Genomic DNA, 18,305 nt, shown 5'->3' with positions numbered 1-18,305 from the left:
ATCCCCCCCAATGAGGCGCACCGCCTTGATTTGTGAACTCCATTACCTTCTCCACTGTAGTCCTCTTTGTTTGGTAGAATGGGTTTCAGTCGCACACAAAATAATCAGACATGAGAACCATGACTTCTGGTGGACAGAACGTGGAACGTTTCTTAATGTGTATCATCGCATGAAAGTGGTCAAAACTCAACATTGCAAATATCTTCCAAATGATTGGATGCTGTTGTTCAAAACCACTTTTGACTAAGCATCAGTCCCCTTCATCCTAGTTGTTTCATTTATCACATTTTGTTTTCTCTTCTCCCTCCCAGTCCGAACAGCCCAGTCCAGCCAGTTCCAGCTCCGGTTCAGGCTTTGCTCCCACACACCACAAACGGCAAGGTAATTATGTGGAACTCGCATCCGTTTCAGAGGATCTCTTAGTTATTGTCTCTTTCCGTCTGTATAAAGGTCCAGTCATTGCTCTAGAAATCCGGGTGTCAGAGGGTCTAGAATGTGGGACTTGTCCTTCTTCTTTACCTGAGGGTGACCTCTGCTTGTGTGTTTGTTATTTTCTCTGGATGCAGTGGTGGACTTCATCATCAGGAAAAGGTTGGCTATTCCTGCCACCACCCACACAGGTAACCATTCACATACTCACACACACACACTCTTCCAGCTCGTCTCCGTGCATGAAAACTCGTGCATCTCTCTGCAGCCAGTAAGGGTTCTGTGTTTATCGTGGATGCGATGCCACCCTCCAGAGCACCCATCACTGCGGATGTCACAGCCATAGTGGTTCATTTGGCCTTAATCCCACATGCACTGTCCTGCTGCCAGAAATGCTCACCGGAGCACCAAATGTGAAGAGGAATGTGCCCGATTTGTTCCTGTTTGAGTGTTTGCTTTCCATAAAATGAAAGTGTGTATGTGTGGGCCATTTTTAAAGATTTCTACGAGCTGAGGCGCTGACGGGTTAGAGTCAGAGAGGCAGACTAACACATCTGTGGTTTTGGTCTTTTTCTGGGAGTTGCTGACAATAAGAAAGCTATCAAAGAAAAAGCCATGTCCATTTAAGTAAAGAGTAAAAGTGTCCGTCCACCTACTGGGACCAGTTCTACTGCCACCAGGCCGTCCCACCAGGCCTCCAGCTCCCAGCATGACCCGCTGCCTCGTGCATGTTCTCACCCGTGCCTCCACATAACAATGAAAGACCTCTGTCCCGCTCACACAGTGCTGGGCCCGCTGCAGTCGGTCATGCAGGACCTGCACTCGGATGACAACGAGGACGATTCGGAGGACGCCGACGACCACGACATGGACTCTGACGTGGAGCGGCCCGCGCACATGCATCTCACGCACCACCAGCGCAGGTTAGTGAGCCTGTGGCACACCACACCGTGATCGCAGACGCAGGCCGCTGGTTCGCATGGGGTGCAGAGATTGTGGGGTTGTCTGAGGTGTTAGGGAGCAGGTTAGTGATGGTCCAATAAATCAGCTAGTATAACCCGCCATGTGTTTACACCGAGGCACAGTATCCATTCCTTTAAGAGCTCAGGATTGTTCCTTCTGGTGTTTAAAGCTGCACTAATCAATATTGTTGAATTCACACTCCAATGGCTGTGTGTAGGAATAAAGGTGTAGTGATGGTAGTTCTCACTAAACTGCAGCTATACAGAGCTTTTACTCTCTTTCCCTTAGACACGACAACAGACTAGTTGTTGAACACAGTGGAGCATCTAGCAGCTAAAGAGATGTGGTGGAGACCAAAGCCGAGCTAAAAGAGTGAATATTGGACTCGCTAACACAACTCCACATGAATGTAATGGTGCTTTGTGTCAATAGTAGCCATATCAGATTAATAAGGTGATAATATGTCAAAGTAAATCAACCAATGGTGCCTGATGTAGCAGGGTTACCCAAAAACATTGAAATCTGGTTTTCTTATCTGGAAGTGAAAATAATCACAGCATTAAGCTTTGGGAACGTGTGGCGATGGAGGCGGTCGAACCCGCGGCGCCTTCATTCACACGTGTAACGCATCTTTTGTTGCCTTCCCCCTTGTGATAAACTACCCAGGGTCAGTTTGAGTGATGGCAGTGAGAGTGACAGCTCCTCGCCCTCCCCCCCATCCCGCAATGAAGCCCCGCCCATGCTAAAGACAACTGCTAACCAGGTAACATGTGGTTTGTGTCATTTCATCCACCACAAGCTTTTAGCTCCTAGTCTCCCAGTGACTGTGACTGTTTACCCTGTCAGATACTGGAAGTGAAGAGTCCCACCAAGCAGAACAAGCAGGACAAGAACAGAAGCATGGACTGTGACAAGGTACAACAGGAGATCAGGAGTCTGGCACAGTATGCAACACTATTCAGACATAGTGTAACGTGGCCTCGATATCACACCTGTAGAAATACATAATGGTTACATAATGAGTTATCATAGATTTCATATGAGTTGATTCTGGCAGCGTCGTCTCGTTCTGTGTTCAAAGTTCCCAGAGGTCCCAAAGTCTGGGGTTTGATTATTTCACTCTGTTTTAACGTCGTATGGGTTCAAGGAAGACCAAGAGCATGTGAGGTGGATGTAAGGGAATACAATGTTAGAAGGTGACTGGGGAAGCAAAATACACCACTTGGACATGGAGATAACCAGTTAACAGCTCTCTTTCATTCTATGGTTTTACTCTGACCCCTTTCCCTCAAAAGGCGATGCCCTTCGCTAGGCTGCATGTGTGTAGACAACTTAATAATTAAGAACACATTTTATGAAAGAACAGCAAGGGTTTTTGTAGAGAAGAGATTTATATTTCATAATGTCAGTCATAAAAAGAAAGTGGGAGGAGTCTGGTGTGAAGGACAGGTGTAACAGCTAACGAGGTGTTGCCGTGTGCTTCCCAGGCGTACCTGGACGAGCTGGTGGAGCTGCACAAACGGCTGATGACCCTCAGAGAAGGTCATATACTCCAACAGGTGTGTATGAATGAACTACCTTTTCCCGTTGGCCTCACTCAGCATGTATTTATTACTCATAGAAAACACTGATTGTTTCACATGGAGCTGTTTTTACCAGCGGGGTTGTTTGTTTTGAAGAAGAGGAGACCTGTGGTTAAAATAACACCTCCTGCGCTTTGAACTCCCATGATTCCACGTTCCGTCTTTTGTTATTGTTTTGATTAAGAGAATTCCACATTACATTACATTTAGCTGACACTTTTATCCAAAGGGACAATCATGTTACATTATACACCGTAGACAGAGCTACAGGGAACGATTCAGGGTTAAGAGTCTTGCTCAAGGACACATCGACTAGGGCGGGGATTGAACCACCAACCCCCTGAATGAAAGACAGACCTGCTAACCACTGACCCACAGTCGCCAATACACATTTCAAGATTTTCATCAGACTTCCCAGAGCTCCCTCTGGAGACACTACAGACGTTATACTACTGTATTCACACATACTATTGTCTAAATAAAGATATAATGGAGTAAAAAAAAGAGAAGGAAGTGGTAAACACCGCTAGCTGCTAGCCGTAACCATTTAGGTTTGGACTTTAATATCATCACTTACATTTCCATGGGATAGTTCCACTATCTCATGTTCAGTTACGACACCCTGTCACAAGGATGTTGGCGTGATATCACTCCACGTCAGTGCTATCGGTCGCCTCTATTGGATTAGAAGAGGAGCTGGGATCTGCTTCTTCATTTGGTTAGCCTCTGCACCTGAGCGACTGCATGTTTCTCGCTGATGTTCTGGAGGCCTATTGGTGGATCCTCCCAGTTGTGCCTCGCTCTCCTAACAAGACGCCTGGCTCTGATGGGGAGACACAGCCGGGCTGATCAGTGTGCACAGCTTTAACTCCCAGTCATCAAGCTAAGCTAGCCCAGTTCCCTGCGTTTGGGAGCTGCTTCCAGTTGAAACAAATCCTAAACAGCAATAATTCTGTGCATAGTTCTGAGAAAGGGTATGCAGCGCTGACTCCAGGGAGATTGTTTCTGTTTGTGTGAACTCGGATGAAATGCTGCATCTGATGCTCTGGTCTACATATAGATATGTGTATCTCTCTCTAGCTATAACCACAGCTTGAGAACTACCCTTACGAAGGCGCACCATATTTGTATTGTTCTGTATTCGTATGTTTATGTAAAGGAATTGTTATGGTGGAAAGAGGCTCACTGTGCACTGATTTCAGTTTAATGAACCGTAACCGCATTGTGTTCTCTGTTCTCCAGATTGTGAACCTCATTGAAGAGACGGGACACTTCCACATCACAAACACTACTTTTGACTTTGACCTTTGCTCCTTGGACAGAAGTACAGTGAGAAAGCTCCAGAGTTACCTGGACACCTCGGGACTGTCCTGAGGCTCTGAGCAGCTGGATCTCTGTCTCCAAGTAGACTTTTTAGATTTTTCTTGAATGAACTCCAACGTTGGATGCAATGCAAAAGGCCCACCGTGGCTGGGTCCGGTTTGCTGTGTGCCTGTCGGACTGGGCCCTCTGAGTGAGGAGGTGGTTGCGCTGCAGGACCCAGAGCCAGGTGTTGTGGGTCATGAGCCCTGTGGATCAGGAGATCACCCAGAAAGCCTTCAAACTTCACTTGATTTCTTAGAGAGAAAAAAGAAAGAAAGTGGTTGCTCTTAATGAATGTGCTTATTGTTACCATGTATGTTCCTTGATTTGTTGTTCGTGACAAATGCATGGTTGCTTTACAACATTGTAAGTCTTATTTATTGAAGTGTGTGTGTGTGTGTGTGTGTGTGTGTGTGTGTGTGTGTGTGTGTGTGTGTGTGTGTGTGTGTGTGTGTGTGTGTGTGTGTGTGTGTGTGTGTGTGTGTGTGTGTGTGTGTGTGTGTGTGTGTGTGTGTGTGTGTGTGTGTGTGTGTGTGTGTGTGTGTGTGTGTGTGTGTGTGTCGCTCGATTTGACGTGAATTTCAATGGGATGTCGCCTCTGAATCATTTCAATGGGAGCAGCAGCAGGTGTGAAGGGGCCGCTGGTAACTTCCTGTTCCAGTCCGTTAAGCAGCAGCCTTGCAGACAGCCCTCCTAGCTCGTGAGGATCCAGTGAAGGGGAGTGGTTTGGATAACGACCAGCTTTATTTTAAAATAATACAGGGCGTGGTCTGGGCCCGGTTTAAGTACAGTAGTCCCAACTATGAAAACATGTGTGGTTTTTCGTTCTGACTGGTTGAACTATTATCTAGTTACTTAATAATAAATTGTCTGAAAATATCCCAGATACAATCAAACTGCACAAGAAGTCCGTGTTTGTGGTCTTACTGTGCAAGATACATGGACTGTGTATAAGAAGTGGACGTCGTCATGGTAACGTCACACATTGGGTTTTGGACTCTCGAGTTTCAGTAATTTCGCCGTCGCCATCTTGGATTACGGCTGTCACCATGGTTTTTTTTGCTCTGCTAGTAACCTGTCAATCACAGTAAGCCCGCCCTAAAGCATACCCTGCTTTATGGTCTGTTTGACTCTAATCAACCATAATTTACTAAATGAACATCATTCTGTATTGAAGAAGACTTGAAACTAGAGATTGAGACCAAAAACTAATGTTTACAATGTTTACTGAGGGAATAAATCAAGAGAAGTAGAGTCATTTATATAGACTTCTATACAACCAGAGGAGTCGCCCCCTGGTGGTCAGGAGAGAGAATGCAGCTTTAACACATGAAGCATAGACTTCTATACAACCAGAGGAGTCGCCCCCCGGTGGTCAGTAGAGAGAATGCAGCTTTAACACATGAAGCATAGACTTCTATACAACCAGAGGAGTCGCCCCCTGGTGGTCAGGTGAGAGAATGCAGCTTTAACACATGAAGCATAGACTTCTATACAACCAGAGGAGTCGCCCCCTGGTGGTCAGGAGAGAGAATGCAGCTTTAACACATGAAGCATAGACTTCTATACAACCAGAGGAGTCGCCCCCTGGTGGTCAGGAGAGAGAATGCAGCTTTAACACATGAAGCATAGACTTCTATACAACCAGAGGAGTCGCCCCCTGGTGGTCAGGAGAGAGAATGCAGCTTTAACACATGAAGCATAGACTTCTATACAACCAGAGGAGTCGCCCCCTGGTGGTCAGGAGAGAGAATGCAGCTTTAAGGCACTTCTGAATCGTCTTCCGGAGGTTGAAGTGTACACACACACATGTAGGTTTGATTGTCACTACAAACCAGAGCCAACGTTGTAAGATAAAGATCCAGTCGGTGTTCCTGTATCAGTCAACTTATTTGGTGGTGTCGCTCTCAGCTGTCGGTTCCCTTCCTCGCCCCCTCACACTGGCCTCGCTGAGCACAGCCGCCGGGGTTGTCAGAGGGTGGTTCAGACTTGAAGCATGCTCAGGTGTTCAGTGTGCAGACGACTCTCCAGCTTTGCAAACTTGCATCGCATTTAGAGCTAAAAATGAGTGCTTAAAGCCGTTATGTGTAGAATTCTGTTCTGGCTGATCTGACCAACTGCAAACGGGAGCATCATAAGACGTAAGGTTCTATACGTGTTGGTTGTGTCCTCTTACAGAGAGCTCTTGTACATGAAGCTCACCGACTAATGCATCCATCTGCACTTCCACAGGCTGAAAGGTTTCTCTCAGGAATTGTCTTTCCAGCTGTGAGGATTGGAGCACACCAACACATCATTTCATACAGGTGCAACATCATTTGGTAGTTTGATTTTTATTTTTGATTCCCATATTGTGACTGTGCTAGAACTAGATCACTAATATGTATGTACAGAATACTATTGTCAATACTCCATCGGGGGGATTGTATTGGGAGAGCAGGCCCAGCCCTCCCTTTTGTGAGGGGACGGCTGCTGTGTTCTGCATTTCTGAAACGTGTGAAAGATGTTTGGTACATATTAACAAAAGAGACGTCCAGTGGGCTGACAGGTACTGTTATGGGTGTAAGAAAAAACATCACCCATCTTTTATTTAGAGTTGTTAAATCAAAGCTCAGCATCCACTTTTCCAAGGAGAAGGCCTTCTCTTGATTGGTAGCCGAGGCCACGGATCAGGGCGGTAAACTGGAGCTTCTCACCCTGCGTTCTGTCTTATGGTTTCTTGTGTATTTTTAGGAAATACAATAAACATTCTGTATGATGTACAGATGAGCTATCAAGCAACTTGTGGGTGAGCTTTAATCCTGATTTTCTTTAATGAATATTGGGTATATCATAGATCGAAGACCTCTCGTATTCAGTCACACATTACAGCAGTTTACTGAGCATCCTTCTCCAGTCCACTTGTATCACAGCACTGTCTGAGACCTGGAGAGACTCAAGGCTGCAGTACGGTGAAGATCCGCTCTTTCTGGAGAAACCCTCATGAAATATTCATATTGCAGGTTGTGCAGCTGCTTGAAACCTAAATATACAATGACACACAATCTGATTTAAACCTAGCAGGATCACAGTGGAAAGAGGGAAAAGGTCAGAAACTGGGATTTCTTGCACTGTGGGATCAAAATGTTGATCTCCCGCCTCGAGTGGATCACAAAAACCTGTGCCGTGCATGTTCTTTATGTCGGTCTGAGTGGGTGGTCTGATGGAAGAGCAGTTTGGAAGTCGGCCAGTTTCCCCATTTCCTGTGGGCGAGGATGCTTTCTTCAGTCTCCATGTCACAGATCTTACCAGCCTGTTCCTGGTGCCTGAAGGATGCACGTTTAAAAATGTCTCTGTGGAGGAGTCGGGGGTGTTCTTCTATATTCAGCCTTTGAAATCGCTGCTTTTCCAGCCCAGTTTCATCCTGTGGAGGTGAGGCCTAGCAATATCAAAAGGTTGTCCTTTTCCCATGAAATGTCCTTTTGGTTTGAATTGACCCCATGACCCTCTATCATCACCCTCGGGACAAGCAGTAACCGTCCTCTGCTCCAAGAACTTTTGAGTTTCTTTGTGATCTCAAAAAGATAAATCTTATTAATTCAATTCAGTTTATTTTGTATAGCCCAATATCACATATCACAAATTCTCCTCAGAGGGCTTTACAATCTGTACACATACGACATCCCTGACCTTTGACCTCACATAAAAATAACCTTTGACAGGGAAAAAAGTGAAGAAACCTTCAGGAGAGCAACAGAGGAGGATCCCTCTCCCCGGATGGACAGATGAATAGATGTCATGTGACCAGATGAACAGAGATACAGAGTTACATAAACACATTACATGAATATGACAATGTATGAATGGAACTCCAATCCATGAAACAGAAGGAGGTAGAGAGGAGGGGGGGCGGGGCATCAGCAGGGCCAATGCGGGAGGCCGGTTCACCAGCATCAGACACCTCCAGGTCCAATGGACCCTATGAGACGTGAAGTCACAACGACTATAGATATAAGATGTACCAGCACAGCCTATGAATATAGACTCAATAATCCCTTGAGAATCCAATGAGACTCATAAACGGCAAACGGTACCAAATAGAACAAAATAAGACCGAAGTAAATAATAAAAACCTGCTAAGAACTACACCTGTGCTTTCATGTTTGTCTTTTCAGGGGAGTTTTTAGGTGGGACCTCAGGCAAACCTGCAAGCAACTGTCTATGTCCAGCTCATCTGGAGTTGTGTTTATGTCCAATATTCAGTGTGATATTCACTTCTTTCAGCCCGGTTTTGGTCTCCTGAGAACAACATCTGCATCTTTAGCTGCTAAACACTCCACTTTGGTCTCCAGCTGTCTGTCTGCTGTCTGCTGCTGAGCAGGTAGACAGGTAGATGGGTAGACAGGTAGAGCGCTGTGGCTTCATCAGAGACGGCCTGCTGCTGGAAACCAGGCCAATGAAAATTGTGGGTCAACTAAACTGGTGATAGTTTGTCTTGGGCACATCACTGCAGCATACTTGATTTATATTATATCATGTATTCCTATCTACAATATTAAAATGAGACTATGTTATTGTTAAAGCAATTCATAAGCAATAAAACTCACCACTGCTCCGTTTAATACCCTCAGGGGGTTTGCTGGCTAACTTCAGATGGACATTACAGATTGATATAACCATGTAGGCCTGACTGACATTATTGAGTTACTTTGCTGACTTTATGACTTCTCAGCTGCTATTAGCGGAGACAAGCGCCCGGTCCAATATTCCTGATGATGGACATCTCGTTGGGCAGCATCCCTTATCTGTGGTACTGGAGAGTAAAAGTCTTTTTAAATGGAGCCTTCCTGCATCATGCTTTCAGGTGGCATCCTCTCCTGTGTAGCAGACCTCAGGCTTCAGGACACGTTTCCCTTGTGAAGGATTCCAAATGGAGACAAGAACAGGAGGCTGTGGCTGCTCAGACTCCTGGATTAATTTGAGCTGTTTTCTGCTGAGGGGTGGAGAAAGAAAAGAGCCGAGGGAAGGCTCTACATGATGTCCAGCCAGCATGACATCCTGTTTGAGCTTCCAAATACCACTTCCTCTAATAAAAAGGGGGAGACCTTCTAAATAATCTCCCACAGAAGAGACACAGAGACATTGATTGTCACCCTGGCACGAGGCCAAGGCTGAGGAGAAAAGCCCCCCCCCCCCCCCCCCCCCCCCGTCCTGGCAAGCCTCTGGACAGTAGTCAAAAAGCCCCTTGAGGAAGTCATTAAAGCTCAAGGTTAATGAAAGTCTCTCCTTCCTCATCTCACCTCCCTGCCGCTCAGAGAACTTCTGACTAAAGCAGCTGTAGCTCCCAGCGCCACATGATGGAGATATAACCTCATACAATAACTCTATAGATTTGTTCTATTGCTGCCCAGTTGTGGGTAATATCTCGGATGCTGTGAAGTTGCTCATCCAAATTCCAGTCTTCCCAAGGCTCAGTAGCCACACCCGTAACCTGAGCAACCAGGTCCAGCGCTGTGTTCTTGTACTGGTGGGTAACTATAGGAACCCCTTATGAACCTTAGCAACCATGCTAGATTCCCAAACAACCGTTTTTGATGTTTTTCACGATATCATACCAAATGGTAGCTATAGCAACTCACCTGACCGGATGGTTTGTTTCACAGAAGCCCCTGAAGGCCCCGTCTGCCCATCAGGTCGTCGTCAGGTCGTCAGTCGGGAAGATCGAGGAACATCTTTTCCATCCAGCAGAAAACCTTCAGTGTCGTTTATTGCTCTTCTCTTAATGACAACATGCTCTCCAGTTCTGATAGAAGTGATGCTGTTGCAGCAGCTCCATTAACTCTTCAGGAGCCTCGTGGTCCGCTGTAGAGGCGGTCCTGATCCGTGCACATCCCATGTTTGTAAAAGTAAAAAGCTAACCAGAGCTTGGCACAGGAATTGTGGATTCTTAAGTGTCTTTAATAAATACTGCAGTTTGTGAGCTTTCTTCCCCAGGATGGAGACGTGTGAGGACCACGTCAGGTTGTTGGTGATGCTGATTCCCAGGAAGTGAAAGCAGTTAAGCTACAGCTAGTAGTTATGATAATACTCTGAATTCTCAGAAAAACTTATTGTGTTTAGTGTGTGGATCTAAATCATGTATTTAAGTGCATACAAATATGTAATGAAAGAAATGTGGGGGGTCCTGCTCATGTAAATATGCGCTATTAGAGCTCCTTTGAAGTGTTCAATCATATTCGGCTTTGCAGCCTGTTGCCGTCTCTTCCGTTGGGGAAGTCGATGGCAAAATGAAGACCACCAAAGCACACGCGGTCTCTGTCTGCAAAGGGATTTCAGCCCCCCTGACCACTTGGCCATTGTCATCAAATTTGCACAGAGCTGCAATAATTCAAAGACACTTATCATATGCTTTTGGGTTGCTTGTGTGTCCCCGTTTCCCCCTGTGGCCAATCGTGTTGACCTTTCTGTCAGCTCTCCTGTGGAATTCTGGGTGGCTGGTGGTTCTGCCGTCCACCCCCCACCCCTGCTCACAGAATGCATACAAATTAGCCTTTCAAATATCAGATCAAGTTATGTAAAGAACAAAAGCAAAGCAGACTTCAAAGAGGAGGAACGAGGAAGGATGCGGCACGCAGAGGCTTCAGCCGGCTCACTCAACCGGCCCGGTCCTCAGACGCTGTGGTGGATTTGATTAGTGTTTTTAACTCTGCTCCTCCCCCTCCCCCTGGCTCCCGGGACCCCCTGCACTACCAAAATGGGTCCAGCCCTTTGGAGCGAATCCCAATCCCAAACCTGGTCTTTGATTTCGGGGGGCTTGGCACTGCTCCTTCTCCCCCTGCTTTGTTCCTCTTGATGGATCTAGGCGAGCCGTGACCCCTGCCAGCCCACCCCGTCTGTGTGAGCGCGCACACACACACACACACATACACACACACACACACACCAACTGACAATGCCAAGCCACCAAAGAGGAACATGGAAGAAGAAAGAAAAATGTCGACAAACGTGCTGAAAGCGTCTGTGAATCCGTCTCATCCCTGACAGATTACAGGCGCCGTGAGTGTCGTTGCTGTTTTCATTGTGTCTGTTCTGATAAGTTAGCCATGTGTGATGGGCGAGGAGAGTCTGGACCGCTGCTGTGAACCATCTGCCACCAGATGGACCCGAGTGTGAACTTGAACAAAAAAAATACTTCAATTCCCAGCCCTCCCGGTGGCCGTCTCATTTTCTCTCTAACTGCGTTATCAAACCCGGCTCGGCAGCGGCTCGGCAGCGGCTCGGCAGCGGCTCGGCAGCGGCTCGGCAGCGGCTCGGCAGCGGCTCGGTAGCGGCTCGGAAGCGGTTTTATTTCTATGATGTGGCCATTATTTCTATAAATTGTGAGAACATTGCACACACCAAAGCAACAGAGCCTTGGCTAAGCCCGCTGCTACTTACAATGGAGCCCACACTGTCACTAACTGCACTCCTTGAAAAAGATATCAATATTTTTGAACAAACAAAAAAGCTGCTTTAGAGAGAAGCTGACAGAAGGGTCTACATTATGTGATGGAAGGATATATCAACCGACTTAGCAGTAAAAACAAGTTCATAAAGATAGAAGCTAACGCTACAGATGTTAGTTTCCCCTGCTGATCGACACACAATGGAATGAACATTGTTCCTGTAAAGCTCGGATATTTATTGACTTTTCCAATCATAAAAAAAAAAAAAAAATGCCAGAAAATGAAAGAAGATCTGAAACAACTGCATGACAGTCGATGGAGTAGAGCCGGACGGCTGCGTGGCTGGACCTGGCTTATGCTAAGCTAGGATTTCTGGTCAGTCTACGTTCTAGGGGTGAAACTGAGTGAAGGGTCCAGCTTTAAATACGACAACATTGCTAAAACAAAGCACCAGTCAGACAAATAGACAAGATGGAAACAAGTGGACTTTTGATTATTAAAAGCACTTTATTGAGGTAAAAAGGGAAGGAGACAGTGAGACCTGGAATACCACTAATAATGCCTCAGTGCGTCCAGTAGGGGAGAGTTCAAACACTAAGTTGGTCTGTGGCTCGGTGGGAGAGCAGGTCGTCCTTCTCTCAGCTTCTCAAGTTGTACAAATGTTCATAATCAGAAAGTCTTCTTTACAGACTGTAACTTATTTGAGAACTTGTGATGACATGCTTTCATGAGCTCTGTAAAACCAATACAAAGGCCAGATGTGCTAATGGCTTCCAGAGAGAGCGTCCAGCCTGAAGGTGAACGCTGCAGTTTCAGTTCCTGCACTGTGATTACAATGAAATAACAAGTATACTCTTCACTAACTTAATATTTTAAAACCAGATCTGCAGAAGAAATCATCAAGCAGACACAAACTGGCCACATGCTGTAGTCCAGGTCCAGCACAGGTGCTAATTTGTAGCGTGCATGAATACAAATGTCACCAGAGCTAAAGAAGCAGAAAAAACAACCTAACGTTTAGAAAAAACTTCATCAAAAAACAATCCTTGATTTATTCAAGTGTTGGATTGCAAATCCTCAAGAGAGACTAGGAGGTAATATTCTGATTTTTAAAGGAATGATCCATTTGATAAACGTTCTGGTAAATATGCTCATTCCCTCTGTTGCATGTCACCTCCCACCCTCATCTCCTGTCTTCTGTCAATGTACAAATTAATCAATTTGCTGACAGGACTATTAGCCTAGCTTAGCATGAAGACTGGAAGTAAACAGCGAGCCTGGCTCTGTCCAAAGTTTTAAAAAGATGCTTCAGTAAGAGTTTGATTGACAGATGGCTCCTCCCATCACCTGCCAGGTGTTTTTTAAAGGGTCCTGTGTAACAACCCACCTCTGCTTCACCTGTTGCTAAGCTAACCATGCTCAGCTCCATACTTCATGCAAAACCATAAATGTTAAACTATTCCTTTAGACTTTGAAAAGAAGGACTGAAGAAATATTCCATATTGTTTCACCCAATGCATGCTGGGAACATGCATGGAACCCTGAACAACAAGAAGTTACACTGCGTCTTGATGACGTGAGAAAAAGCAAAGAAGGTCTGCTTCAATTCAATAAAAGTGACAAGTGACCTTTTCCCATCATTAAGGACATGTGGGATCAGTTGACCAATTATTACTCTCATTATTTCCGCATAAATGAGGCCCAATGAGTGCACCCAGGTAGTGTTTGGACTCATTTGTCCAGTTAAGGACCTCGGCCTCTCCTGCATGTTTGATTGGTTTGGACAAGCCAGCCAGCCCAGAGCTGCCAAGTCTGTCACACTGAAGAGTTTTCTTCATTATTTTGTCACATTGGATTTTGCAAACATGAAGGGTGAAAAGAAAACTGTTTGCAAACTCCTTAGGTCCCTGGACTAACACTCATTCATTAACAAGGAGGTTAAGATGTTATTCTTCTATTTGCCTTGATCCAATGTGTTGAAGAGTTCCGATGCTGCACAGGGAGCACAACACTAGCTAAACTAATGGAGCTATGAAAACATGAGAACTCTAACTATCTACAATCTATGTGACCCAGAGATTGTTGCACGTTTGGTGACATGTTGCATTGTGGGTAATGAAGGTGCCAGGTCTTTCACTGCAGCTTTAAGAATGAGTGACGGTCTGTTTAAATGACCAACCTCAGTTGTATGTTGGCTATGCTGACATTGTTCTCACCACGTGCCCTCATCAAATCTCAAAGCACAGCTACATAAAGAGAGTTCCAACAGTAAACAAATCACATCCTAGTCCTACAGATAAAATATTAGAACATCTACTAAGTTTTGCTAAGGTTTTGTGTTCCTCCAGGTCAATAAGTTGGAGATGGTTATGCGTGGACACACCACAGATGTTGGATGATGTAATAATGTAGGCTGTTTGTTAAATCCACACAATTTCTCTTTCAGCTTCTGAGTGTCATAATGACTGACAGGCTGAGTCTGATAACCTCTAGTTGTATGAGAATAACAGGTCATGGTGGGGACCTCTAGCAGGAGGCTTGTAGTGGTGTTATAGTGCCATCTAGTGGTGGTCTGACAGTATAGTTAAAAAGGATGTTGCTGTTAATATTTCTCTATGAAGCCTGTCTTTTATGATGACTTTTTTTATTGAGGTTCTGGCAACCATTATATTCTTTCAAAAAGCATACAAACACACCAGCAGCCTGGTATATATATATATGCATATATATATATATATATGCATGCATATATATATATATATGCATATATATGCATATATATATATATATGCATATATATATATATATGCATATATATATATATATGCATATATATATGCATATATATATATATGCATATATATATGCATATATATATATATATATGCATATAATAATAATAATAATAATGCATTTAATTTATATAGCGCTTTTCATAATACTCAAAGACACTTCACATAATTAAAACATCCTAAAAGCTAAAAATAAATAAATAAGAATAGCTAAAATACAGGTAAAACAAATAAAACAAATAAATAGGGACTTATAGTCGCTCGGACCCTGATAAGAAAACAAAAACAAAAAAACAAAGAATCACACATTAAAAGCAGTTCTGAACAGGTGGGTTTTGATTTGTGATTTGAATAAGGAAAGATCAGTGCAGTCTCGGATGAGTTTGGGGAGAGAGTTCCAGAGGGAGAGGGCAGATATGGAGAAGGTCTGTCCCCCCACGTCCGGTGCTTGGTCCTATGTGGGATGGACAGGAGATCATCAGAGGAGATGGAGTGTGGTGGTGGAGCAGGTCTGTGAGGTAGGAGGGGGCCTGATGGAGTGTGGTGGTGGAGCAGGTCTGTGAGGTAGGAGGGGGCCTCATGGAGTGTGGTGGTGGAGCAGGTCTGTGAGGTAGGAGGGGGCCTCATGGAGTGTGGTGGTGGAGCAGGTCGGTGAGGTAGGAGGGGGCCTGATGGAGTGTGGTGGTGGAGCAGGTCGGTGAGGTAGGAGGGGGCCTGATGGAGTGTGGTGGTGGAGCAGGTCGGTGAGGTAGGAGGGGGCCTGATGGAGTGTGGTGGTGGAGCAGGTCTGAGGTAGGAGGGGGCCTGATGGAGTGTGGTGGTGGAGCAGGTCGGTGAGGTAGGAGGGGGCCTGATGGAGTGTGGTGGTGGAGCAGGTCTGTGAGGTAGGAGGGGGCCTGATGGAGTGTGGTGGTGGAGCAGGTCGGTGAGGTAGGAGGGGGCCTGATGGAGTGTGGTGGTGGAGCAGGTCTGTGAGGTAGGAGGGGGCCTCATGGAGTGTGGTGGTGGAGCAGGTCGGTGAGGTAGGAGGGGGCCTGATGGAGTGTGGTGGTGGAGCAGGTCGGTGAGGTAGGAGGGGGCCTGATGGAGTGTGGTGGTGGAGCAGGTCGGTGAGGTAGGAGGGGGCCTGATGGAGTGTGGTGGTGGAGCAGGTCTGAGGTAGGAGGGGGCCTGATGGAGTGTGGTGGTGGAGCAGGTCTGAGGTAGGAGGGGGCCTGATGGAGTGTGGTGGTGGAGCAGGTCGGTGAGGTAGGAGGGGGCCTGATGGAGTGTGGTGGTGGAGCAGGTCTGTGAGGTAGGAGGGGGCCTGATGGAGTGTGGTGGTGGAGCAGGTCGGTGAGGTAGGAGGGGGCCTGATGGAGTGTGGTGGTGGAGCAGGTCGGTGAGGTAGGAGGGGGCCTGATGGAGTGTGGTGGTGGAGCAGGTCTGTGAGGTAGGAGGGGGCCTGATGGAGTGTGGTGGTGGAGCAGGTCTGAGGTAGGAGGGGGCCTGATGGAGTGTGGTGGTGGAGCAGGTCTGAGGTAGGAGGGGGCCTGATGGAGTGTGGTGGTGGAGCAGGTCTGAGGTAGGAGGGGGCCTGATTCTGGAGGGCTTTGTGAGTGAGGAGAAGGATTTTGTATTGGATCCGTTGTGGGACGGCTCTGGAGAACAGAGTTCTGGATGTATTGGAGTTTGTGTAGGATTTTGGAAGATGTGCCATAAAGAATACTATTGCAATAGTCAATTGTCAAATATATGCATATATATATATATATGCATGCATATAATTGTTGCATCTTTGTGCATTTAATCTATTTAGGAGAGCTTAGATCGAGCATGCTTCCCAAACATAAGTCTGAATAATATTTCAATTTGTGTCCGTCCATCAGTATCACAGCTCAGTGCATTTTCTAACTGATGCCCAGATATCTTCCTTTGCTTTTGGATGTGATCAGTAGAATTATTAAAACCTAAACAAAATGTCTTAGAAATACACACATGTCTATATATACACACACACAGTATATATTTTTTAAAGAATGTCCACCAAGAGACATTTTTGAAGCACGTCAATTTTTCGTAAAACAATGTTTCAGTTGGGAAATGAGACTGATGTTAGGAATATTGGCTCTTTAGGCCAGTGACTCCATTGTTCCTTCTTCAAAGAGTTTGACCAGCTGGTCCTTTTCCTGCCAGAGCGAGATTCTGGATGTTAAACATCTTTCACTTGTGGCCCGCCAGAAGTTTTAACGGTGAAACAGACAGATCTTATGCTGTCTTCAGAACAATAAGTTATATTGAACAAAGATGGTCCACAACAATGGGCTCTGGTTGTATCATCTGATGCACTATGGAGAGGCCTTCAGTTTCTACTCCAGAGCAATCTGAAGGTGTGGTCCATGAGTAGTTCCAGAATCAAGAGACTGAAGGATTTAACGGTCATGTGGATACTGCAGAGCTCATCAGTCACTGTGCCATTCCAGTCTTTAGTCAGGAATCCAGAAGTTCAGTTATCAGGCTACAGTGAACCACTTAAACATTCTTTGAAACCATGCAACTACAAGGCTGAAATGGTTTGTATGCTCAAGATGGCTCAGCCCACATGGTTGTAGTGCTTTACTTTGTTGATTGAGGTAGATTCTTTCAAACCACTAAAGTACATGTGCACCATCCAAACTGGAGAAGCCAGCTGAATATCTACTGCGTAGAAACAACATGAATAAGCAAACAAAAAGTACGAATGGAGAGAACAAACTGCAAATGCCCAATAAGAGCTTTATTAAAACACCATTTAAACATATGAATGCCACAAAAGCAAGTCAAAACCAAAACTGCAGCAACACAAAAAAGCCAAAACACAAAAATGAGCTTCTTTGAAGCCACTTTTTAAAAAAATACCCCAGGTGAGTAAATGAAAGCTCAACCATACACATAACTGGAAAGGTGTTCTAACCTAAAGACATTTAAACCACTTGATGCAGACTTCATGACTCCCAAAGTCCTTCAGGTTATACAGTCTTCTGCTGGCCCTTCTTTCCAATCAGAGACTTGTGGATGTGAGGGATCACGCCTGGGAAACAGTGGAGGCGCCATTAACAGTTGTAAACCACAAGCGGTTTAAATTGGTGGATAATCAGAACATGGAGGCAGCAACACAAGCCAGACAGCTGATGGATGATTCTTTAAGACATCTTTTGTTAGACAACTTCATGTATAGCATGATAACTAACAATGGAGCGTGGGTGTATTCACACTCGCATAGTTATATTATAAAGCATTTGTGGAGCTCAAAGATATTAAGTGCACTTCTCAATGCAGACCCGTCTCCTTACCTCCACCAGCTATAGTGGCCTTGATCAGAGAATCGAGCTCCTCGTCTCCTCGAATGGCCAGCTGCAAGTGGCGGGGGGTGATGCGCTTCACCTTCAGGTCCTTCGATGCATTTCCGGCCAACTCCAGCACCTGGAACACATAGAGATCAACACGTGGGGCCAGAAACACCCGGAAGGTGGAGCAGCGAGCTCGGCGTTACCTCGGCCGTGAGGTATTCGAGGATCGCCGCGCTGTACACCGCAGCAGTGGCTCCCACTCGGCCGTGGCTGGTGGTTCTGGACTTGAGGTGTCTGTGGATGCGACCCACCGGGAACTGCGGCGACAAGGACAGCGGACATTGGTGAGGGGAAACAAAAGGGGTTCACCGGCCCGGCCAGCTGAGTGGCCCGTGCGCCGTCTGCTGGGCAGCGTCAGTGAGCCCGTGGACTCACCTGCAGTCC

The 18,305-nt window shown here is 45.9% G+C and overlaps 2 protein-coding genes across 3 annotated transcripts in view; one reads left to right on the top strand and one right to left on the bottom strand.

Moving 5' to 3' along the window:
- The window catches only part of mllt3 (MLLT3 super elongation complex subunit), a 52,892-nt gene extending 48,154 nt beyond the window's left edge, over window positions 1–4,738 (top strand). For both annotated transcript variants that reach the window (XM_034556586.1, XM_034556585.1), the window contains exons 8-14: window positions 312–381; window positions 567–620; window positions 1,214–1,352; window positions 2,059–2,155; window positions 2,239–2,307; window positions 2,880–2,951; window positions 4,218–4,738. In XM_034556586.1, the coding sequence (XP_034412477.1) occupies window positions 312–381; window positions 567–620; window positions 1,214–1,352; window positions 2,059–2,155; window positions 2,239–2,307; window positions 2,880–2,951; window positions 4,218–4,349 (633 nt within the window). In that variant the 3' untranslated portion in view covers window positions 4,350–4,738. The remainder of the gene's footprint in view (window positions 1–311; window positions 382–566; window positions 621–1,213; window positions 1,353–2,058; window positions 2,156–2,238; window positions 2,308–2,879; window positions 2,952–4,217) is intronic.
- A 12,546-nt stretch (window positions 4,739–17,284) lies between these two features.
- The window catches only part of LOC117747656 (histone H2A.Z), a 1,493-nt gene continuing 472 nt past the window's right edge, over window positions 17,285–18,305 (bottom strand). The window contains exons 2-5 of the mRNA XM_034557063.1: window positions 18,297–18,305; window positions 18,065–18,178; window positions 17,865–17,994; window positions 17,285–17,602 (exon numbers count right to left, since the gene is read on the bottom strand). The exon at window positions 18,297–18,305 is cut by the window's right edge and continues 69 nt beyond it. Coding sequence (XP_034412954.1) covers window positions 17,541–17,602; window positions 17,865–17,994; window positions 18,065–18,178; window positions 18,297–18,305 — 315 coding nt within the window. The 3' untranslated portion in view covers window positions 17,285–17,540. The remainder of the gene's footprint in view (window positions 17,603–17,864; window positions 17,995–18,064; window positions 18,179–18,296) is intronic.

Source organism: Cyclopterus lumpus, chromosome 18 (genome assembly GCF_009769545.1).
Source record: "Cyclopterus lumpus isolate fCycLum1 chromosome 18, fCycLum1.pri, whole genome shotgun sequence".
In the NCBI taxonomy this organism is placed as follows: Eukaryota; Metazoa; Chordata; class Actinopteri; order Perciformes; family Cyclopteridae; genus Cyclopterus; species Cyclopterus lumpus.
This window is presented reverse-complemented; position numbering and strand designations above follow the sequence as displayed.